At 42.7% G+C, this 25219-nt stretch overlaps 2 protein-coding genes across 17 annotated transcripts in view; one reads left to right on the plus strand and one right to left on the minus strand.

The window, feature by feature from the left end:
• Positions 1 to 30: 30 nt before the first annotated feature.
• On the minus strand, positions 31 to 11364 carry BTBD18 (BTB domain containing 18). The gene is made up of 2 exons (XM_051966224.1): positions 11197 to 11364; positions 31 to 2573 (listed from the first exon to the last, which is right to left on the minus strand). The coding sequence occupies exons 1-2, from the start codon at positions 11318 to 11320 to the stop codon at positions 529 to 531; spliced, it is 2169 nt and encodes a 722-aa protein (XP_051822184.1). The 5' UTR covers positions 11321 to 11364; the 3' UTR covers positions 31 to 528.
• A 7660-nt stretch (positions 11365 to 19024) lies between these two features.
• CTNND1 (catenin delta 1) overlaps positions 19025 to 25219 on the plus strand; it is a 49514-nt gene continuing 43319 nt past the window's right edge. For 5 of the 16 annotated variants that reach the window (XM_051967335.1, XM_051967342.1, XM_051967345.1 and 2 more), the window contains exons 1-2: positions 19026 to 19326; positions 19512 to 19578. The gene's annotated coding sequence lies outside the window, so the exon portion shown is untranslated. Of the gene's footprint in view, positions 19327 to 19511; positions 19579 to 25219 lie in introns of all 16 variants that reach the window. The other 11 variants (XM_051967339.1, XM_051967340.1, XM_051967350.1 and 8 more) reach the window with 7 other exon arrangements.

The following is a 25219-nucleotide window of genomic DNA, read 5'->3' on the forward strand; positions in this document are numbered from 1 at the left end:
CGACACCGGCCCAGAGACCCATACTAGGTGTACTGGAGACTGAAAGGCGTTTATTGATTGCGCAGTGCGTGCCTCTCAGAGCCTCTGGACAGCCCAAGGGCCCGAGGGAACCCGACAGCAGGGGAAGACGCCTGGGTTCCTCCTTTCCCGCTCTGTTGGACTGAGCATAGGCTCCTTCCCCCTGTGCTTGAGCCAAGCTGTCCCCAGGGGGGACCCTCCCAATCCTTGGTGTTACTGGCATAACAGGCTCTGGGTCCCACTTACTTCCAAGTCAGGGCAGGGCCCTCGCGGCAAAATTTACAACAATTCCCCCCACCCCCCCTCAAAATCAACGGCAGCGCCCCTTAATCAGCCAGGACCCACTCCCTACCCTGTGTCTGATCTACAGAACCAAAGACAGAGGGGCAAGGAGTGAGTCCCTCCCCAGGAGGAAGCCCCTGGTGGCCCTGCCCCAGGATGGCGATTCCTCTGCTGCCACTGGAGCTCCCGCTGCCTCAGCGAACAACTTTCAGCCACCCCAGACACAGCCTACGTCAAGACGTCCACCTCCGTTTCTGACTCCGAGGAGGGGTCAGGCCACACAGAGAGGCTGGGGAAGGGCACTTGCCCGACCTGGGCCGTCCAGTCCACTACATCAATCTCCCCCTCCTCCTCCAGACTGGCAGGGGACAGGGCCAGCTTCTCCGAGTTACCAAGCTCCTGCTTGACCTCTGGACAGGCTACTCCTTCAGGGTACAGTGTATCGTCAGTGACTGAGGGTTTCCCATAACTAGTGTCCACCCAGCTGGAGCAGGGAGGGGACAAGTCTCCATAAGGTGCATGGAAATGGACAGGGGACTCGGGGCAGAGCAGTTTCTCCCCCTGCACGTCTGGCTGGGGGCCGGGGGTTGCCGGCTCCGAGGTCCAGGAGGCGGCCACTGCCAGCCCTTCACCTTCACTCCCGTGGGAGGCCACGAGGGGGCTAAGAGGCTCTACAGATCCCTTATCCTCTCTCACCTTAACGGAGTCCTTCTCCAGCCCCGCAAACTCTCTTGGCCACAGCTCCACATCTGGCAGACACCATTCTTCTCCTTCCACCCAGTTCTTCTCGGGCTCGGTGAGAGGGTAGGTCGGGGTCCTTGAGTTTCCAGCCCTGGGACTCTCCAGGGAGTCGACCGAAGGGCCGATGTCTGAGTCACAAAGCATGAAGTCCAGGATCTCCTCCAGCTCGCTGGTGGCGGCAGCACTGGTGATGCGGTATTCCTCTGCCTCACAGGGCTGGCCCAACAGGGCCGGGACAAAGTCACAGGGCTCCCTGCAGTCTCCACCCAACAGAGCTTCTTTGCCCACCATGTCAGGGATATCCGGAAATTCTGACTTCACCACGGCCTGTTCTGGAAACTGGCCAGCGGCCAGCAGTGTCTCCTGGAGCCTGGAGCAGGCCGGCGAATCCAGCGAGCACAGACTGATTTCCACAGCGGGCTTGCCCTCTTCTTCCATGAGGCTCATGCCCGGCCCCTGAGTCTCCTCTCCAGACTCCCCGCCAGGCCCGGGGGTCAGCTGGCTCTCCTGAGAGTCCCTGGAAGGAGATTCCTGGACCACCTCCCAACAGCTGCCATTAACGATCTTACGAAGCTTGACCCGTCCGACCTGGCCTTCCTCGGCCGAGTCAGAGCTGGGGGCCCTGGCCTCGGGGCTCCGCTTCTTATTTCCGCCCATCTTGGGGGTGAGGGAAGGACTGGAGGTCCCCTCCAGAAGGCTGCCCTTTCCGGGCCCCGGCTCTTCCTCGGTGATCTCCTTGCTCAGCGTCTTCTGCCGCCACAGACGGCGGCTGGGTGGCGTGGGGGCCGAACTGGGCCCTGTTACGGTGCTGAGGGACTTGGCCGAACAGACATCGGGAGACAGTTTTGTGCGGCTCAGCCTGATCTTCCTGGGCAACAGAGGTTCATCCACGATGGGGCTGGGGGGGAAAAGCTCAGCAGCTACAGGGCCTGGCACCCTGCGGTTCTCCTTGGGGCCTTGCCCCTGGCTTTTAGGTGAAGAGCTTTCTGCTTGTGTGGGAGGGCAGATTCTGGCCTTCCCCTTAATGGGGAAGGGGTCTGACATCTCGGACAAGTGCTCTGTGCTCTGCCCTCTGCTTTCCTCCTGGGGATCCTCTTCTTTTCCCAAGAGCTTCAGCTTCCCGCCCCCAGGGGCACAGGCAGCTTGGGGAGGAGGTAGGGGAGTGCGGGGGCGGCGGCTGGGGCCCACCACTCGGGCGGAGATGGGGGCAGGGGGTGGTGGCTGCAAGCATTCCCGATTTAAGCGTCTGCCCTGGGCTGCTCGAACCAGTTTTCCACCTTCCAGCTGAAGCGACTCCAGCTCTGAGACTCGAAGCTGGCGGGCTGCTAAAAGCACATCTTGGGCTTCTTCCCGGGAGACTTCCATCTCCGAGGTGTAGAGGAAATCCACCAGCTTGCGCAGAGTCCCAATCTTCAAGCCCCCCAGCTCTAAGACCACCTTTCGGCCCTGGGCCGGCCGCTCCCGTTGGAGGCGCTCGGTGAAGAAGGGGCTGCAGGCTGAGAGGATGCAGCAGTGAGCTGGGACTGCCTCACCTGGAGGGGAACCCACCCAAACACATCAGTGTCACAAGTGGGCATGGTGCTTCACCCCCATCCCCCACCCCTCTTCCATGGAGCCTCAAATTGAAAGGGAAATAGTTCTTGAATCACTGTCAGAAACAGTAGGGATGCTAGACTTCATTAGGATCAAGTTCTTCGCTTTAGAGAGAAAGAACGGGGCTTAGCTAGAAGGGAGGAAACTTACCTGAGATCCCACCTTGAATCAGTGGCAGGGAGGCCTATGGGATGTGGGGTCTTCCTGACTCTTGGGCCAACATCCCCTCTAAAATATCCTAAACTCCCCAACTGTGCATTTACCTTCCAAGAGGACAAAAGAGAAGCGGATCCCTGGGCCAAATGTAACAACGAATGGAGACCATCTTCCTAGCAGTTTAAAGATGTAATTCTTAGGGAAATACCACTACTGTGCCTACAACCCTATGGCCCTACCCCCATGATATCAAAGAAATGTTCACAAAAGATATTTTAAAAATCTCTTTTCATAATCACTCCAAATGGGAAATTCCCCTGGGTTTTCTCTTGGAAATTTAAATTATAATATGAATTTAATGGATTATTATTGTACCATAGAAAATGACAAAATAGTGCTGAGAAGCTTGGAAGACTTCTCTGATGCAGAAGAAAATAAGCAAAGCTAGGAGAACAATTTATATAGATGATATCAAAAATTGTTTGGAAAGGATTCTGTTAGTGCAATGATAAATGACAAGCCCAAAATCTGAAGGAGACCCCCCTCCCATTCCCCCCATTCCCCTCCTTCCAGAGAGGTGATGGACTTAACATGACATACATTTTTGGAAAAGGTTAATAGAGAAATTTGTTTTGTTGGACTATGCATGCTTATGAGGAGGCCCTTGTTGGAAGTCAAGATAATAAAAGGGGTTAAATTATTTAAATGCATGTAAAAATAAATAGATACATTTACCAAAAAGAAAAAAAAAAACCGTAACTCTTAAGGAAGACTTATATACATATTAACTACTAGTTACTCACAGGTCTACTTACTTCTCACTGGACACTTTTGCCTTTTTTCCTAACTAGTCATCCTCCCTTAGAAAGTAAGCTCCTCAAGGGCAAGATCTCTTGGCTAGTCCTTATTCCTAGCACTTAGCACAGTGTTTCAATTTACTTGGGGACGGGGAGTGAAGACAGGGGAAAGAGAGGAGAAGGATACTGAAAGAGCCACTTGGCCCTCAAGTAATTACAAGAGTCAGAGACCACCATATCCTATGCTCTGTAAGAGGGGATAATAGGTCACACCTTGTAGGAACAGAGACCACAGTTGCTAAGAGTAAGGATTGAAAAGAACTCAACAACAAAAGATACTCAACAAGTTGGAGAACAGTCTTACATTTGGATTCAAAAATAAATTTCTCTAATAATGGATGGAGATCCAGCATATAAAGGATCTGGGTTTTTTTTTGTTTGTTTGTTTTTTTTTTTTTGGTGTTTTTTTAGCAGGGGAGGCTGCAAAGATTAACACAGAAGAGAGCAGATGAAATAAGATATGAAAGGAAACAGACCAATTATTAAGGATTAAGTTTTACAAACATCAAATTCACTGATCCTCCAAGAACCCTGGTAGATTGCTGCTATTAAATCTGGAACATAAGAATTTACAAAGGTCAGTGTTGAAAACTATCTTTGACTTACATGAACTGATGCTGAGTGAAATGAGCAGAACCAGGAGATCATTATATACCTCAACAACGATACTGTTTGAGCATGTATTCTGATGGAAGTGGATCTCTTCGATAAAGAGAGCCTTAATTGATCAAAGATGGACAGAAGCAGCTACACCCAGAGAAAGAACACTGGGAAATGAATATAAACTGCTTGCATTTTTGTTTTTCTTCCCGGGTTATTTATACCTTCTGAATTCAATTCTCGCTGTGCAACAAGAAAACTGTCCGGTTCTGCACAAATATATTATATCCAGGATATACTGTAACCTATTCAACATGTAAAGGACTGCTTGCCATCTGGGGGAAGGGGTGGAGGGAGGGAGGGGAAAAATCGGAACAGAAATGAATGCAAGGGATAATGCTGTAAAAAATTACTCTGGCATGCGTTCTATCAATAAAAAGATATTAAAATTAAAAAAAAAAAAGAAAGAAAACTATCTTTGCATGTGTTTGGAAAAATAAAATGCCATTAAAAAAAAAATTCAGTCCCCTTCAGTAGTCTATCAGTCTCAATAGGTCACCCACAATGCCATATGAGAATGATCTAAGGCAGTTATTGGATTCAAGAATCTCAGTATAGAAAACTGAAGAAATTTTGCAATTATCTGCACCTTGAGAGTTTCTATATTAAGAAAGTTTTTCTGCCTGTTCCAAGTATAAGCTGATCTTTCTCTTGAGAAGATGAAGGAGCTCATGGAACAGCTCTATAGAGTTCATGCTATCAGGGATAATAAAGTGTTCCCTCACACAGAAGCAAGGTATTCATGGAGGGGAAAAAAATCTGAAGTGGTAGTTGAAGCTGATGAAAAGAAAAAGAATGAATGTATAGTTATTCCACATCTCAGGGGCTAAAATCTGGGTAAAAATGTTTTGGTCCTCCTTTCATTCCATGAGAATGTCCTTTTTTTTAATGGGGTGTTTACATTAATTTACTGTAAAATTTGGGTTATATATTATGCACTTCTGAGTTTTTAAACCTTCTCTGTGTCATCTTCAAAACTTCCAAAAAATTCCACTTAATTTCTTACACTGACCCTTGCTATACTGAAACTGAAGTGGGGAAAGTCATGATGTGGAAGAGATAACTGTACACTCATAATTTGAAAAAAAAAAAAAAAAAAAAAAAAGATCCCTCTTCCTGAAGGGAGATGGATGCTCTGAGGAAGTGGCAGCTACTTTTGTTCCTGAGAATGATGAAAACAGAGCCCCAAAAGCTGTCAGGTGAAAAAGAGACCTTATTGGTGACTCCTTCCTGAGAGGCAACTGAAACGTTTTAACATGATAAGAGTAACTGAAAGGCCTGTTGTCTTTTGGGAATAATTATCCAAGACCTAATTGAAAACCTTCCAACTTGTTCAAAGAGATGACTCTTCCTCTTCTGATGGTCCTTATGGGCATAAATCATCAGAAAGATTACAAAGTCTTAACCAAAAAACTGAAGACTAGGTGGGGCAGGTAGGGTTTACCTCACTTCTGGCACTAAAAACAAGAGATAAAGAAAACTCTCTTAGAAGTATATAGCTGATTCAGATGATGGTGTCTGACAAAGGGCCATAGATTTCTGGATCACAGTTTAACATATAATAGGTTTCTGTCCAGGGTTGGAGTGACCTAGCAAGATCTGAGATGAACATATTTGCTTAGTATTCTGCTAATCTAATCAAAGGGGTTTCCAACTAAAAGAGAATGGGTCAGGGAGAAAGTAACACATACTTATAGATATATGTGCCATAAAAAGTAACTCTAAAGAGAATAGTATTTGAGACACCCAGACATTTTCAAGAAACAAAATTTAATAAAGGAGCCAGTAGTAAAACTCCTGGATTCCACTATCAATGCATAAGGAAGAATGAACATACACGAAAAGAGAATGATGTAGAAATACATCAAATTCAACAGTTTGGGGGTAATACACAGTGGAGATTTTTGACTAGAGATTAATTAAGGAGGCCATTCCAGTCAAGATGGAAGCCTGGATGGATATAGCTTCCTACATACTTACTGCAGCAAAAACCTTGAAACTCAAGAAAGCCAATGAGATGTATCACTTCCATAAAGAGGGAGAAAGACCAGGGAGAAATGTTGGAAAGAAGGCAGATCTTCATAAAAATAAAATAAAACTCACTTAAAAAAAAAATAAAGCAAAAGTATAGGCAGACCTGAGGCAAGATGTGTTAATATCCATTAAAGACTAAGTTTTAGGGTGGAAACCCTAACATGAGAAACATATACCCTGGAAGAATGGTGTCTTTTTTTTTTTTTTGCATTAAAAGTATCTACTTTATTAAAAATCATATTACACAATTTCTAAACTTTATATTAATGGAAGCTCAATTTCTTTCATGCCTTTTTATTGTTCTTTATATACTGTAATATTTGTTTGTTGTTGACTGTTAAATTCACAACAAAAAAGAGGAAAAAAATCTAAGAGACCATTTTAAGTGAGTACTTTCACCAAAGTACTTGACAAAAAAAAAAAAAATAAAACAAATCAGCTAGCAACCCCTGGACAACAGGAATGGAGTGTGTATGGTGGAAACTAGCAAACCCAGTGGCAGCCTAAGCAAACAAGGTGGTGGCCCTCCAGAGCAGGGGTAAAACTACTTTATAGTCTATACTGCTCTCTCTCTCTGAAAGCAGCAAAAGTAGAAAACTCACATAGAAATCTCTAGGGTTACCAGAAACCTCCCAGCAAGATCATTATTAAGTCCTAGAAAGCAGCATGTCTCAGGGCTCCAAGTCAAAAAAGTTAACTCCAGGGCTGCTAGGTCCCTGTTCTGATAAAGTCATAGGAAGCCCTGAAACCCAGTATTCTGAACCTCAAAGATGGAGAAGAAATAGATCCCAGAGGACCTAAAGCAAGAACAAGCAGGGTCAACCACTCTACCCCAAAATACATAGAAGGCAGAGCCTGCCTTCAATAAAGCCTTTACTTAGGAACCAAAACCTGAATGATGAATAAACCAGAGACACTGACTGACCAGTATCAAAAATGCTTACAAATCTAAAAATCTCACAAAAACAAAAATTCTGCTACAACTTTAAGCTCAGCCTCAAAGAGAAGAAAAAAAGGATTTTTGACAGTTAATACCCAACAGAAAAGAAATGAAAGATAAAAAATGAAGTAGCTTGGAAGGGAAAGTGGTAAATCTTAGCCAATTGATCAACTTCCTGAAAACCGGAAGAGTAGAACAAGAAATTAACTCCATGAGACAGCAAGAAATAATAGAACAAAATCAAAAGAGTGAAAAAAAATAGAAGAAAGGATTCCATAAAAAGCACAAGATTCCAAAAGAAAAACTTGGATATTCTAATCCAAGAAATCACAACTGAAAACTGCCTAGATCGATCAGAGCCAGGATAAAATAACCCACTCACTGCCCCCTGAAAGAGATCCCCACCCCAAATCCAGCCAAAAGGCAGAGCTCAAAAGCAGCCAGAAGGCAGCATTTCAAGTACCAGAGAACCAGGAAGGGTCCTCACATGAAACCTGGCAGCTCCTACTTTAAAAAAGGGAGATGTTGAGAGAACAATATTCTAAAAGGCAAGAGATAAACTTACAGACTAGCCTTCTAACTTAACCTGCAAAGAGAAATTCTCCAAGGGCAAAAACATGCCTTTGGAATATAGAGTGGACTTTCTGGCATATCTGAAGCAACTTTGAAATGCAAACAGCAGAGTACAAAGGAATCTAGAAAGGAAAAGTAATTGGACACTGAATGAATGCTAACATTCTAATGGGGAAAAGAAAAGTGTCCTTCAGAATTTTAAGTCTTTAATGGTTGAGTACTAAGAGTATTAAATCAGAAAAACAGAGAAACTCGAAAGGAGAGATGAATGATTGAGACTGTTCTGAAAAGGAGAAAGACACGATCAGTAAAAGGAATACACTACTTCACAAAGGAGGGGGAAGAGGGTACAACTTTATCCTAACAGGGATATATAAGAAAAATAGTCTAAAAAGCATGAAGGATGGAGTAGAAGGAGAGAGTGAACATTAGGTAGAATCTTAGTCTTACTTAAAGTGCACAGAGGGTTGAACATACATGTTAACAGGATGATATAGAAATATATCAGATTCAACAGTTTGGGTGTTTGGGGTAATATAAATATGTATATTCAAGTTCCTAAGTGGGAAGGCAGGAATTGGGGAAGAGAAAAAATGGTGATCCAGTACCGATCTTAATCAGGAAAGGTAATGGATAAATAAAGAATTTGAATCTGTGTTTTGATAAAACATAGATTGGATGAACTTCTCAGAGGGAAAGGTTACTGAGTGCCAGTTATGGGCCACAAGTGAAAGTGGGAGCAGTGCAGTGCAGAATGAGCAGTGATCCCATGTCTGTGAATACAAGATGAACACTGTGAGAAAGGAAATGCATTATGATAAAAACAAGTTTTTTACTTATGAAGCAGATGTTCCAGAGAACACAAAGGAAGGGTGGGCAGAGAGAAGTAGGATTCAAGGAGCAGACTTCAGACATACAAATGCAGGGTTTGCTGATGTTAAAACAAGGAACATCACTGCAATGGTTCTTTAAAATGCATAAAAGAGAACAAAGCTCAGAAAGAAGCAGGACAAACAGAATAATTTTACAAGGAGGTGTGGTATTATATACTTTAAAAAAGCAAGTATAAGGAAATGGGATATTTTGTGTTTTGCTGTGTATATGGGAATGTTTTTTGGTTTTTATGTTAAATTAAAAAAAAAAACATATATATATCTCCTGAAATTAATGGAGGAGAAACTAAGTGGGGCAGTGGATAGAACACCAGCTTTGGAGTCAGGAGGATCCGAGTTCAAATCTAGCCTCAGACAATTTGACACTTATTAGGTGTGTGACTCTGGGCAAAATCACAATACAGATCTCAGGCTGGATTTGAATCCGGGTTTTCCAAAATCCAAATCCAGTTTGTCCACTGTGATAAAGGATCTCACACAATTCCTGTGGAAGATCTGGAATTGGTGAATCACAGTAATAGATGGTTTGATGTCCCGTGGCAAAAGGTCTCCAGTGGAGTGCCACAGGTGTCTATGTTGGATCCCTAGTTTCACATACAGGGTGAATCCAAAATCTTAGTTTACCTTTAAGCAACTAAAAAGAGTTGAAAGGCATGAAGTAGCAGAGCTGAGATTTCTCCAGCTTCACAACTCAGGCTTTTCCTCTGGTGCTATAGCTTAGGATGGCAAACGTTTTTATCAGCAATGTAGATAAAGGCATAGATGGTATGCTTTATCAAAATTGCGGCAGATAAGAACAAAGCTTGGCTAACACATCGGATAAAAGCCAATATCTAAAATCTCAATAGGCTAGAGCTTTCACGTGGTTCTAATAAGATAAAATTCAAAGGAAACTCTCATACTTGGGTTTACTAAACAATTTCCCAAGTACAAGGGTGTGTGTGTGTGTGTGTGTGTGTGTGTGTGTGTGTGTGTGTGATTAAATAGCAGTTAGTCTGAAGATCTGAGGATTTTAGTGAACCACAAGGTCAATCTGAATCAGCAGGATGATGATGTTAATACTTCCAGGAAAGGTGTTAGCCCCACTGGATTCAACTCTGATTAGACATCATCTTGCAGTCCCTAAGTTATACCATTCCCTAGAGCAGCATGATTTGTGGACCTTTTTTTGAAGGTTCAAAAAAACCTTTTATTTTTTTAGGGAGGGAGGGAATGGGAAATGTTTTCAAATGTGCTTTCATAATTAATACTTAAATATGATCTATTAAAACACTCCCTTTTCAAACCACATATCTGTATAAGGCCAGAATTTCCTCCTGAACAATATACTGAAATAAAATGAATGTAGAAACAGATAAGAAAATCCAGCTGGCTTTGATGAAACCATTAAAGAAATTTGCAAACTAAAACAATACCATTCTTCTCACTCAATTTTTTTTTTGTTTTAGATAAGTTTCTCATAAAATTACATTAAAACATAATAGCTTTATTACTTTTAATGTATTAATGAATTAATAACATATTTTAAACTTTTATCTGTTTTAATTTTGTATAGGGTGAATACTGATAGAAGCTGCATAAACAAAAAATCAAGAGTTTAACATGGCTAAGAACTGTGGGTAGGCCTAAAAAGACTCCCTACTAGGGCCCCTCCACTATCTGGGACTGGCCTGCTATTTCCAGGAAAAGGCCGAATCGATCTTTCCATGTATTCATTCTTTCCCAAACAAGGCCTTCTCCCCATATTCCTAGACTTTTCTTTACTGCTCATTGGTTCTAGATCCAGGATCAAAATTGTTCCTGGATGAGGTGTATCAACTTACTCTCTTCTAGATTCATTCCCCATTCCCCATCCCGGTAACTCTAGGGACAAAGGGACCTATGTTCCTTTAGAATATAAATTGTGATTTGAGGACAAGGACTATCTTTGCTTTTATATCTGAATCCTCAGTTCTCAACTCAAAGCTGGACATAGCTAGGACTTAATAAATACTTTTTCAACCATTGAAAATTAGCAGAAGGAACCAGGATGTTTAGCTAAGAGAAGGAGGGGGGAAAAAACCGGAATGGGGGAATTTAGGAGGAAGAGGCAGACATAATGGCTGTCTTCAAGGATTTGAGGGCTGTCAATACTTGTTCTGCTTGACCCCACAGGGCAAAATTAGAAACATTAGGTAGAAGCTGGAAAAAGAAAACTTAAGCTTGGTATCTAGAACATTCTGATAAACAGAGCTATCGCCTGCCTTGAGAATGAGAGAGTACCCGCTCCCAGAAAATCTTTAGTGCCCTGGATCAGGGCCATCCCTTTCAGGTAGAGGCCAGACCAGATGGCCACTGAGGACCATTCCCACTTTGCAACTCTATGATCTTGCTCAGAAACTCCTCCCCTTCCCAGAGCTCACCCCCCACAGGATTTCTCTATCCCCCCTCCCCCAAGCAGCCTCTTTACCTTCTGCCTGCAGAAGAACATCACAGAACACGCCACTCTGTTGCTGGTGATGGAGTTGGAGAAAAGCTAAGCGAAGGAGCCTGGGATTCCTGTAGAGGATTTTGGGGCTCTCAGAAGAGCACATGGTGATTGATAGCCCCAAACACACTTCTGTCTGTTCACAAATCAAGTACCTGGTGAGTAAGACATGGTGCTTCAGAGACTCTGTTTTGCTTTACTGACTTCTTTCTTTTCTTACTGGGCTGCACTGGAAGGTGAAAACAACTCACAATTGCACAGCCTTCCCCCTAAAAACAGTCTCGTGAGATAGGGGCCAGCACTGTTCCCCCATTTTGCAGGTGAGCAAACTGAGGCTCCAAGAAGTTAACGAATTTGTTCTCAATCACACAACTAATTGCCTGAGTGGGAACTGAAGCAGGTCGCTCCTGAATTCAAGCTCTTGCCTCTAATTCCAGCTATCTCTACAGACAAGGGGCATGACCGGGGGCCAGTGGGGTTGCAGATCCCAGAAAAAGCCATGCCCCTCGCCCACCTGCCTGGTAGGGAAGACTCTCACCTGCCATCCTGGCTGCCTCCTTCTTCAAAAAGAAGGCCCCAGGGGGCAGCCAAGCCTTTCCCAACAAACTGACCGGAAGAGAATCCTGGCAAAGGCCACTTGAATTTTCCCAAGTGCCAGGCTTAACAAGGAAGGGCTCAGCCTGACGTGTCCCCATTAACCAGCAGGGGGTGCAGGGTGTTTGGGAGAAGCAGGGCGAGCCTGAGCCAGAAGCAGCTGGAATGCTCTGCCTGCGGGGCACCAATCCCTACTAGAACAAGCTCTTCACCTGGGGTCCCTGAACCGCTTTTTAAATATTTTGATAACTCCATTTCAATAATAACCGGTTTCCTGTATATTCATTTTATGCATTTAAAAACATTATTCTGGGAAGAAGTCCATCCATAGGCCTCCCCAGACTGGGAGGGGCCGGAAACAGTTAGCACCCCCCTGTACAAGAAGAAACTCACTGCATCTGTGCTGGGCTTGGGGAAAGGAGTATGGCTAATCCTCCAGCAAAGAAACTCACTCTGAATGGAACCTATTCCCGGAGTCCCCTGAAGGTGGGCTCAGCACAGCTGGGATTTAGCTTTCTGTACCCCTCAAACGCTAGGCCCTCACCATGCGCCAGACACTGCCTTGGCACTCACTATGTGCTGGGCACTGCCTAGGCCCTTACCCTACACCAGGCCGGGGGGAGGGGATGGGGGGGCAGGACACCCGAAGGTCCAGTCACACACTCATGCCCGCCTATCGGCACACGTGCCCCTTTTGTTTGTACCCCCAGCTCAGCATTTGACTCATAACATGAACTTCATAAACGCGTTTTGAAGAAACAAAGGAAGCAAGCGTTCCCAGGTTGGGGGGCGGACAAGGTATCCCCCCACCCCCACCTAGCTGCCCGGCTTGGGGAACGGCTTAGGGGCTCCTGAGAGGGCCTTCTCTGGGGAGGGGGGGGGGCTGCCCGCAGGCCATGAGCCGTGCCTGCCTCCCAAAGCGATGCACGGGGCCTGGTGCCCAGGCAAGGTGCATGGGAGCAAGGCACCTGCTGGGCGGCTGAGGGTGTACCCGGAAAGGCTGTTGAGTCTCAGGGCTGGGGGAGCACGGGAGCCGGGCCTTCCCTCGGATCCCCACACTCACTGCAACGTGGGTCCTGTCCCGCCGTGCGCCACGCGCCATGCGCCATGCAGCTCCCTCCACCGCGGGGCTTCAGACTCAAGGACCAGGGAAGAGACCGGCAGGAATAAGGGAGCTCGGCCCAGTCATCCCCATACAAAGAAGGCCCACTACAAAGGAGGCTGGAAGGGGCCCGGGAGGCGCTGGGCACCCATAGGCCCCTTGGGAAGGCCCTGGTTGGCTTCCCTCGACCACCCACACCTTCCCTTCCCCCTCAGGGTTCCTCGACTAGCCCGCCGCACCAAGCCCTCCTTCAGGGCCCCACACCTCCCACAAGCTAACAGATGGGAAGTCCACCCATGGTGCCAGTAGCCTTCCATTCCCCCAGGGTTTCATCGGGCTCCCGAGGGGCCCAGCAGACGCTTCACCTCTAGGGCGTCCACCGAGCAGACTTCCCTCCCAAGCAGGGTTTCTCCAAACTCCGCGCGTGCTCCCAGGACAGCCAGGGGCTGCTTCCCGCCCTGACTACCCCGAGGGCGCAGCGGGAACCTAGGAGCCAGGGTGGGCGTGGAAGGAAAGGCAAACCCCTGCTGCAGGGATGCCTGGGAGGCCGGGCGGAGGCGGGCTCTCACCGTCGTCGCGGCCACGCGGGGGGCCCGCGGCTCCCATCTTGCGGGTGCAGGCGACGACCGCAGGAGGCGGTGCGGGGCAGCACCGTGCAGCCCCGGACAGCAGAGGCGGGGGGCAGGGGGCAGCGTGGGACACGCGACTCCGAGCGCGCGGCGCCAGCGCCGAGGGGCCACGTGCCCCCCTCCCCCCGCCGCTGCTGCCGCCGCCGCCACCGCCTCCGCCGCCGCCGCCGCCGCCGCGGCCGCCGCCTCGCCACTCGATTGGAACGGGGCCCCGGGCGGCCCCACCCAATGGCCTTCGCTGGTCCTCCCCGTCGAGACCCTCCCCCTTCGAGTCTGCCCGGCAACGCCGTTTCCATTGGCTCGGAGACACTGCTGGGGCCCAATCGCGAGAGGAGAATCGGTTTGGGCGGGAGGAATGAGGCTCCGTTTCTCAGGCCTTCGAGGCTGAGACGGCGGCGGCGGCGGCGGCGGCGGGAGCGGGAGGCCGGGGCTGGGGAGGCGGCCTCGGCGGGAGGGGGGCGCGACCGAGGGGGCGGCGCGAGCTCAACCCGGCGCGAGCTCAACCCGGCGCTTCCACGGCCCAAGCCGTGGTCGGGGAACTCAGGCGAGGAGGCGGAGAGTGTTGGGGTAAACGAGGGACCCTCCGTCCCCGCCTGCCCGCCCCCAGGGTCGCTCGGCCTGCGGCGCCGCCGGGAGAGTTCCTGGCTACAGGCCTCTCGTGCGCGATTCCGTCCTCGAGCCTAGAAGCCCTGGGCTGAGGTTGAAAACCACCTCCTCCGGCTCCTCCGGGACCTCAGTGTCCCTCTTTGGAAAATGGGAGGAGGGATTGGCAACGGGAAAAAAAACAAAAACAAAAAACTGACCGGATTTAGACTAGGAGTATCCGCTTCTTACTTTTTGCCCGCGTGACCTTGGGCAAATGACCTCTAACCCTTGGGCGGGGGAACTCAGTTTCCTCATCTATAAAATGAACTAGATGAGCTTGTAAGACCAACCCCCCCAGCTCTAAATCCCTCCAAAGGGTCCATCTTTGTGCACGGGGATCCCCAGAGCGTTTTCTGTCCTCCCATCCCCCCCCACATTGTTTGACGTTGTAAAACTGAAATAGTAACAGCGCCTCCCCGCTGAGCTCGTGGTGGGGAGGAGGAGGTGAATGAGGTATTTGTCTAGTGCTTTTCGCCTGGGACCACAGATGGTATTGGGAGTCAGTTTTACCATTAATGGTGCCCATGTGTCTCTCCCTCATGAAAACCGGGCACGTGTTAGCCAGCTTGGTTGTCCCCCTTGTAGAAGCAGGCCTCACCCTGGATCCCCGAGCTCCTTTCCGGTCTCTCCCGAGTTTCTGTCAGCGGGATGCCTGGGCAGGGCCAGCCCCGGATCTGGCGGGGACCTGATAGATTGGCTCATTTTGGAAGTGCACGAAGAGCCTGTTGTGTTTGGGCCAGGAGGGTTGGGGGGGGGGGGTGCCTCTGGATCCTTCTCTTGTCTGGGCTGTGATGGGGGTGGCGGGTCCTCCGAGCCCCCACCGTAAAATAAATAGGTTGGCGAGGGCTTTCCAGCCGTAACTCTGCTCGCTCAGGGCCCACTGGTGCTTCTCTTTGGCACAAATCTCAGCCTTTCTCAATGACCCTTTGTGGCCCCAGCACCCTCCGAGATGCCCTCTAACTCGACATTCTGTGATAATGTCTAATTCAGCATGGCTGAAACCGAAACAGGTCAGATAAAAAGATCTCCAGGGGTGTGGTTTCAGGGATGGAAAAGGAAGATTTCCAAAGATAAAAAGCAAGTCTGAAAGCAGGAAGGACAGATAGAAGGGTAAGTACATTAGAATGAGGTAACAAAGGGACATTAAAAAGAGGAAGCTGGAAGGATGAAAAAGATAGGAAGACCCTGGAATTGAAAATGGAAAAGAGAAGCAGCTTGGATTTGGCTTTTAGGGATGTGGGTGAATGTGCCAGGCTGGGGATATAAATAAAAGGAAGCGCCTGGGCCCTCTAAGAGTTATTCTAATATACATACAGGGGAATGTGACCAGAAAAAACTGTTCAGGAGAAGCTGTAGTTAATGATAGAGTTGATGGACTGGTCCTTTGAGGACTGGCAATATTGATCTGATTGTTGTTATTACTGTTATTTTAATCCAGGTTTGATTCTTGGGACTCTAGGCAACTTGCTTTCTCTAGGTCTCAGTTTCCTCATTTGTCAAATGAAGGAGTTCTATTAGATTAGTCAGAAGTATCAAATTTATGGCCCATAAGCATTACAAAAATTCCTAATGAGATCTGAAACCAGCTAAAAATGTAGTTAGGAAATGTTTAACAAGATAAAATTACAGTACAACCATGTTACTTCATGGTTTTCAAAGTCATTACACATCCCCCAGGGATCCTATTCCACTTTAATACCATTGGACTAGATGGTCCCTAAAGTTTCTTCCAGCTCTGAATTGTATATGATTCAACTTATATTTTCAAAAATTTCTACAAATTGAGGACACCAATGAAAGAAAAGAGAAGAAAGGTGAATAAGGAATAACACAAAGTTGTTTTCTCTGTGTGTGTGTGTATTTTAAGAGGAAGCAAGAATTGAGAGGAAATAGAACAGAAGAGGGATAGATTTAGATGGAGCCAGCAGGAAAAAACAAAGACAGAAGACCGAATCCTCAATGTTTATAATGTCTCAGTGTATTATCCCTAGATGATGGCACTGGCATTCCACTGAGATGGGGTTGAAGTTTGAGCAAAGAGATTAAGATTAATACTTTATATTCTTGGGAACATGTTGATAATCAGAGCAAAGCTAAGTACCATGGAGTATAAAGTCATCCTTTATACTTGTAAAATTGACCAACATAGTATAGTTGTCTTATATAAACAGATATATAGTGATTTTATTTTATTTTGTAAAGTTCAGGTCTATGCTTTTAAAATTTCTTCCAAATTTTTACTTCACCAACTTTTAAATGATCAATCTGTGTGTTTGTGTTTGCGGCGGCGGCTGCTGTTGATTTTGTCAGTATTTGAGAGTTTTGAAATTGAATGAAAAATATATTGTGTTTTTTAAAAAGACCAGAATTTTCTTAGGGATCATGATATAACTTTGCTTCTTTTTATATTTAATGCAGTTCAATAAATATTAGGCACCTGCTATTTATAATGGACTTTGATAGGTGTTGGGTATAAAAGACAGCCAGAAAACAGAAAGAAAAGAGTTTACATTCTTCTGGATGAATTTAGCATATATAGAGATTCCAAAATGGAAAATATTATGAAGCAGTCACCTCTCTCCCTCTTAATTCTTTTCTAATTTACTGTAGAGATGATTTCTATTCAATGTTTAGAAGAGATGCAGGTTGGATCAATTTAATTTACGAAACTTTTTTTAAACCATATTTTAAAAGGTTTATTTATTTGGTAATTTATTTGCCTTTATTTTAACGTTATTTACAGATTCAATAATGTCCTTCACTTTTAAACAGTGACTTCTTTGTTCTGCACTTTCATGAACTAGCCCTCCATTCATGTGACTGCTCCTATCTGAGCTAATCTGAAGCAATTTTGCAAGTACAGTAATATACAGTATCATATCCTACATTCCTTTCTGTTTTCTCAGGTAGCCATGTTGATCTGGCAGGATATCAAGTGAATCATTTGAGTAATGTTTATTGCTTATTATGTGCAATGCATTGTGATTATCAATTCTTCATAATGTTTATTGCTTGCTTTTCCACTATGTTTTCAATTTTTACATTTCTGTTTCTTAGAACAGCCCAGAGTAGCAACTGTATTAGTTTGGGAATCTGAAGATTTGGGTTTTAAATGCTGTTGTTCTACTACTTAAAGAATTTGTTAGCTTGACACTTAGTTTAGCTTCAGTTTTCTCTTTCATAAAATCAGAGGATTGGACTAGAATGATATCTCTATCTAAGGTCTCTTTTTGGCTCTCAATTCTATGATCCTTTAGCTGACTAAATCCTCATACAGTTCTTTTAAAGCTATCCAAAGTCGTCATTACTTCCTAACCATTGTTTTTTTCTTTCATTTCTGTAAAAAACCTTGGGCTCAGGTATTTAATAGTAGGAGATTGGATCTAATGTTTATATGCTGATTATTTTATATATAGGGTTCAAAGAGCAGTATAGATGGAAAGACTTTTGTGAAAGGTGGGGCTTGAATCTTGACCAGTGGATAGGGTCTGAATTGGCTGAGAAGAAAGAAAAGAAAATTAAATTAGTGGTAACATCCATAGTACAGCAATAGGAGCTGAAAGATGGAGGGCTATTCTAGGAATAGTGACAAGATTAACCTTATGGAAGGGCGTGTTCTTTTCTAGGAGATGTGAGATAAACTTGGATAGGGTGGGGTGAGATTGTGAAGGGCTGGGCCTAGGATAATGCACTTTGTCCTATGAGGAGCCAAAGGATTTTGCAGGGTGGGGAGGAATCTGAGGAGAAAACTGGTGTTCTGAGTAAATTGATCCCAAATCATCCCCCTTCTCAGATAATTGGGATTTTTTTTCCTTTTCAGAATAAAAAGGAAATTCTCCAGTCACATAATTTAATATTTAATGAATATTATATTCTGCATGATGGATTCCATTTAGACACACAGACACAGCCCCTGTCCTTTAGGACCTGACATTTGAAGAGCATAATTTATGCTAGATATCTTAGTATGTTTGGATAAAAAAGGAATAAGAATAATTCTGTGTAGTCCAGTGTAAATTGAAATTATGAGGCCAACTACCTGAGTTCAGAAAAACATACACAATTATCTTCCTGAGATTCCCTCAGTTGAATTATCTGGGCAGTTTTGTAGTCTATATCACTTATCCTATTTGGTTCACATATTTTTTGATTGGAAGAAAAAAAATCCAGACATATATAAAAGAAACTAATCAATTAAAAAAATCAGATCCCAGCAATGGAATTGTTAGTTCAAAGAAGCCTATTCCATCCCCACCCCCCCATAAATGGATTAAATACGTGCTTTCTGTCTCTCCCTCCCTTGAACTCCCTCCATCCCCTCCCCCCTGGTTTCGGGGGTGGGGGTGGGGGGGGTGTGCTGCTACTTAGGGAGGGACATAGGAAGTTGAGAAAACCTTCACCAAATTCCAGTAACCAAAAACAATAAAATAATTTGATCTGTAAACCGACAGCATGTCTTTTGCCTGGACACCCCTCACATTCAGAAAGCAGGGGGAAGGGGAGACAAGGCAACCCCCCACAGTCCCATCATCAAAGAGAACTCAGGAAATAGCTTAGGCTTGTTTCTATGCAAAGATTGCTAAAAAAATTCCCCAAACCCAACACCTTTTTTCCCCCCCTCAGGCTCAGGCCTTGCCATACTTCCTCTAGGATTGTATATCCTTTGCTTTTGCAATATATCTAGATATACATGTTATATAAATGCATATGTATTTTTAAAAGTTCTGTGTCTTTTTCTGTCTCTTTTCTCTTTTCTTTTTTTTTTTTCCCCTAATTCCTATAATAAAGTTTCCTATTGGATAAGGTCAGCTCCCTGATTTATGCCTGGTTTCTATTGGAAGCGCTCAAAGGCTGACATCACTTAGGAAAGCGAGGGGGTAGGGCTGGCAGACCAGTTTGTCACCACCCAGCCTCCCTTGCCTTTGGCTGGGTGCAACTTCCATTTTAGGTGTTGGATCTGGGAGGAAAGAAAAAAAAAAAGAAGAGGAGAGAGAAGGAGAGAAAGAAGATTGGAAAGAGCCTTAAAGGAGGAAGAGGTGGAGAAAAATTAATTGCATTATTGTATTTGTCTTTCTCAGCAATATTGGCAAGGATTTGGATTCCTTTTCGTAGAGGATTGTTTTTTAGAAGTCTGCAACCGAGGTGTGTGTATGTGTGGATAATGTGTACAGAAGGAGCATGATAGACTAGCTAGTTTTTAATTTTTGCTAACTAGAGGGATTTTTAAAAGGTGCTGGCTGTTTGGGGAGAAATTCAGCTAGGCTGACTGATTTTAGAACAATTGTTTCCCTCTCAATTTCTACTACTTTTAATTTTATATTTTAAAGCAAAACAGCAAGAAGGAGCAAACTTCTGGGTCTCCAGCGCTGGGAGCTGGCTGAGCAGCTCCTGAGGGTAAGAGCGGTCCTGTGAATTTGCCTCTTGGTGTATTTTCTGATTGTATATTTCCTTCTGGGTCTAAGTGAACACAATTACATAACCTTTAGTAACAAAATTTTTAAAAGTTGGTTTTTTGGTGTATTGTGTGTGGGTTGAGACAGGAATTTGTCTTGAGGTCGAAAGCTGGTTTCACAGATGGCTTTTCATATGTTCCAAAACCTTATTTTACTTTTTTCCCCTGTTTGTGGACGTGGAAAGTTGCAAGGAGATTTGCAGCTTAAGCTGTGGTAGTGGTTTCCCACTCCCTTTTCTCTCCCCCCCAATCCCCCCCTCAAGAGTGTGATTTAACTCCCGTAGTCTGTTTCAGCCTCATGCTCCTGGGTGGATCCCGTTTTACTTTTCCAGGTGCAGTGGGTGGGAGCCTCATTCTCTTGTACTGGCCCTGCTGCTTTGCCTTTTAAAAGAAAACAAATGGATCCCCATTGACTGCTGCATTTGCCTTTTCTTAAAACTACCTTGGGTTACTAAGACTTCTCTCTCCCCCTTCCCTCCCGCCCCCTTCCTTCCCCTCACTCCTCCAATCGTGCAAAAACTATTTCGCAAGTTTTGGAATTAAGGGGTCATTTAGTTTACTTGTGAATGGAAGAGAAAACAAGAAATGATTCTAGTTTTTTATTTATTTAGGGATGGTAGGTTTTACAAGGTTAGCAAAAAGCTCTTTGCATACTTGAGTTTTCAATTCATTTGCAGAATTTTAAAAGGAAATGTATTTTTTTAAAAGTGAAAGTCAGTTGTGTGGGTGAGTAGATTTTTAGTTGCTTTCCTAAAAGATTAGAAATCTGTAGCATTGTAGGCTACTGACTCCCCCTCCCTTATTTTAAATCATTTTTATTTGTGAAGTATTTTTTTTCATATACTTTTAACACAGTTTTAAATGATCACAGTCATATCATTAGCAGTAGTCGGAAGCTTCCCACTTCTCCATTTGCTTTTTTAATAATCAGAGCAACTCTAAAAATTAGAGATGAAGTTGAATTCAGTGCCCTTTAGTACCTAAACTGTCTTATCTTTAACAGTCCCTTACATGTTTTAATTTTTAATTTAAATTAGGAAAATTGGATTGTTTTTACGTGCAAAACTAGAGCATCTAGGGATTTGGCTTGCTTAGGGGTTTCAAAATAAAATGGAATGTCTTTTTTGTGTGTGTAATGCTAAGGAGCAAAGTGAAGTGGTTCTTAGAAACTCTATCAATACTTCTTTCTTCCTTGACTCTCCAGTCCAAATTTGAAAAGAAAGGATGGTATGGTACATTTATGGGGACTACCCAATGAAATGATTGATTTAGCCCTTTGGACACTGTAGTTTTTATTTGAATAGGTAGAAAAAATTTAAAGAATATCCATGTCGTTTTTTCTGCTTTAATTTCAACCTAAGGTTCTGAGTAGATTTTTGGATGATTTGAATTGCAGGTTGATCCATTATCCATCTAAACCTTTAAAGTGGGTATCTGTTTTGAAAGATTACAAAAGCACAGTGATAGTAGGATCCAAGTAAGTGCCTAGAACAGAGGTTTTTAATTTTTCCTGTGTGTGGTATGTGTGTATGTGTGTGTGTGTGAGTGTGTGTGAGAGAGAGAGATGGACCCCTTTGGTAGTCTAGTGAGGCCTATTGAACCTCAGAATAATTTTAAAAATTAATAATTGAAGGAAATGCTAATTTTTAGTTAGACACTAAGTTAAAAACAGAATTTTTCCCATCGAAATTAATGGACTTTTCAGAAATATATCTTTTGGTCTATGGACCCCAGGTTAAGAAACTTTTGGTCTAGAATTAATGGAGGCAGCTCCAGACATTCAGTGGTCTGGGTTTTTAGATTAGAAAGGAGATTTATCTAATCTTTCATTTTCTGTCTGATATTCAAGAATTGTAGAAGGTTTGGAACTAGAGAAAAGAGTACCATCCTATCCCTCTTGAGGAAGTAGGTGGAATGCCCTCCCATTTTAGTGCTAAGCACTTAGTGGGTATATTTTTATGTTTTGTTTTCACCTTTATAGTAATAGATCATTTTGTTTGTTTTATAGTAATAGATCATTTGATAGATGTTCTGTTGAGTTTTGTTGCTGAAAAATCTCTAAGTAGGAGTGTTGGAACTAAATTTAGGGGTGAATTCCACAACTATTTTCTTAGGCAAAGAGAAATGGAACTATAAAATTTGCCTTTAGCTGACATGGAATTTAGAGCATCTACTACCATTTTAAGAAAGCCCTAAATCATTAAAACTTCTGTCCAATTCCCTGAAGAGATGTAGGTGACAGGCTTGTGTATATAACTAGTCTTTCAAAAGAGAAATTGGAATAATTGGAAAGAAAGAGACTTGCCTTGAAAGAGTTGCCTTGAAGAAATCAGTATATCTCACTTTATACCCAATTCCCCTTTACTTTCACTTCTCAGACCAAGACTGTTACTCTTTATAATAGATGTTTTAAAAAACAGACCCTAGTAAATGGCAGTTTTCATCTTGTTCAAGGTCCTCCCTTTTCCATAGTGGCTTAATGTACATTACATTTCTGCGATTTCATCAAAGGAAATCTATTAACTATCTTCTGTTTTCATGATGGGGAAAACTGGCCAAGAGAGGGATACTGTTTCAACCTTTTGACAGGAAGCTTCCCTTCTGTGTAGTATCTTGGGCTCACCTATGGTATTCTTTCTCTTAAGAACCTTTATATTGTTTGGGCTAATCTTTGTTTCTTAGTCTTTGGTCTGGCTGTAGGAACTAGTTGCAGATAGACTTGTGTTAGCATTTACGCATTGGATCCCTGAGGCTATAGTCCAAAATGTTGGAGGGAAGTTTCAGTGATGCAAGAACAAATTCTAAGTGCTAGTAAAAACCTGCCAACCTTATAGACTGTGTATCCAATATTCTTCTTCACCAAAAGGTGAGGTAAACCATTATTGTTTACTAGATCTTCTTCTCCCATCCATTCCCCCACCCCTCTACATACCTTCTGGCAAAAATGTTGAGAACTGTTTATTTTTAGGCCTGGACCCAGTTTACTCCAAGTCTTGAAGATTCGGGTTGCCCTTCATTAGCATATTTAAACCTGCTAAGAGCTTTTTATATTTTCACTTTGGAAAGAGCCTAATGTTTGGTTGGATTCATACTATAAAGGATATGTTTTAGGTCACATTAGTTTTCTACCTGAAATTCTTTCTCGTATGCTGAAATTGAATATTTTATACTTTTTGCCACATTTAGAATTAATACATTTGATTAAATATTTTAAAAATGTGACTAGATAGCACTTAGTTTTTCTGACACTACTTCATTTGAAGTAATGCCTACCTTGTAATTACTTTGGAGGTTTTTTGTTCATGTGATTCAATCTTTCCTCTCCCCCAAAAAAGGGTTAATGTGGCACTCAATTGAAAATAGGGATTTCTCTGCTTAAATGCAGCTGCCTACAAGGTTGCCAATAGAGCATTGATGTAGCCTGGCAAGGAGATTTTTGGAAGGAAGGAACAACTGCTCTGGTTTAGAATGACCAATGGGGAATAGAGGGCATGCATTGATTTGTGTTTTTGTTGTGTAGCTTATTAGACATTTTGAAAGTAGTTTGTCTCTTCAAACTTATACTTTCTATGATAACTTGTTATTAAATATTAAATAATGAGAATGGAACTTGGCTATCTTGGCATAGTAAAATTCCCATTGCTAGATATTCTAGATGAAATTTTAAGTCTCCCTCAGAATGCATTAGATCTAATATATAGAAAGATGGGCAAAAAAAAAAAAAAAACTCCCAAACTTCTGGATTTTGTTAGCCAATGATTAGTAATTGGGGACACTTTTATAAAACAATTTTATTAGGTTTCTTTAAGTATTGTGCTGTATTTTAAAATGTTAACTAATCTCAAATAGGCTTTTACTTTTTATTGTCTGAATTTTTGAAAGTTTTATTGGTATTTATAATCAGTTGTTTGGTTCAAAACCCTGCTTTGTGACTCACCAAATACACTCAGTACTCAAAACAAATCTCACAATGTATATAAAATTTAGTTTTTTCTTGCTACTACAGTCTTGATCTTTACTGTTCTATGAGATCTTCACTGTTTTTCTATTGCTCATAATTAAGCTTTCTTTATGTGATCTTTTCATTTATATCATTGTCATTGTGTATATTCTTTGATTCTACCTCGCTTCATAAAAGCTCAAAGTTATTCTTTTTTCCTGAATTTCTCAAAACAACTTTTTCTTATTATACTGTTAATATCTCATACAATACTTTTTTTTCCTATTTCTTTGCTACTGTTAAAAATGATGCTATGAATATTTTGGTATATGTTGAATCTTGTGTTTGTAACCATCTGACTTTCTTGTTGTATAGACCTAATGGTGGGATTGCTAGAATTAAAGTTGTTGGCTGTTAAATCACTTTTCTTTCATACTTCCAGAATGTTTGACTGCTCCAGAGGTCTAATAACAAATCATTTGTGTTCTGTTCTTCCCAACCCCTTCTAACACTGACTTCCTAAATAAACTTCTTTTCAAGAGAAAGCTATTTTTTGTGATATGAAAAACTTGGATCCGGTGGGGTTGCTGAATCTTTAGGTTTTGTAAAATATGACTTATTGTCCATCCTCTTGGAAATGTCAGTAGATCTGTTGGGTCTATTAAGTGATCTAAAATAATGGACTTGTGACATCACTAGACATCATTGACTAATGTATTCAATTGTGACACATTTGATTGTTTTCCTCATGGATATGAACACTTTACTCATTTAATATAACTTGTTCAATGTTTGATTGTAAATCATCCAGTAGTGTTTGATAGCCACCATCCTACCTTAGAAGGTAATGCATCAAGTTAACAGATTCCTTCAATAATAATAGTTTTATCTTTTTATAAAGTATTTTTATCAACACCAGTTAAGAATAATTGGGTAAAATCAATAATTTTGTTTTTTCTTAATTACTAATATTTCTACTTTCTTTTCATTTGTCTATAAGTCCTAAAAACAAAAAAAATTCAAATATGATAGTAATCAGCAGATTGCTTTACCAAATTAAAAAAAAAATTTCACACTGAAAAAATGCAGGATCAGTTAAAAAATGAAAAGTATTGTGAAATGTCTTATAAAATGATATATAACATTCAATACTATTCTCTTATAAAATGCTTATTGTTAGCAAATGAGTCACATTTTTTACTTAAATAAGTCATTTGTAAACATTAGGTTCAGAATAAAGTGGATCTGAAAAATTTATCTTTCAAACCAGTCTTCAGGTATTGAAAGCCATTAGTATGGACTTAAATTTTTAAAAATGACTTTAACTGCCAGATATCTATTGCACTTCTGTCTTTAAGTGAAAGTTTCTGCTTTCATTGTGTTTAGAACTACTCTTTGGTAGACTAAAATGAGTGGTAGACGAGGCTGGAGATAAATGAAAAAATCTTATCTTCCATAAAATATTTGTGAGATACATCATGGTATCAAAGTTCAAATACAATTCCATTGATTAGGGCTCTTGAGTAGAACCTAACTATTGCATTCCTGTTTTTCCTGCTTCTTTAAGGACAAGTCTATTTTGTGAGTTGTTTCTTCTGATCTATACTTTTAGTGACTAGAGGCTGACCTGAAAAGAGCTGATC

This window comes from Antechinus flavipes, chromosome 6 (assembly GCF_016432865.1).
Source record: "Antechinus flavipes isolate AdamAnt ecotype Samford, QLD, Australia chromosome 6, AdamAnt_v2, whole genome shotgun sequence".
NCBI classification, from domain to species: domain Eukaryota; kingdom Metazoa; phylum Chordata; class Mammalia; order Dasyuromorphia; family Dasyuridae; genus Antechinus; species Antechinus flavipes.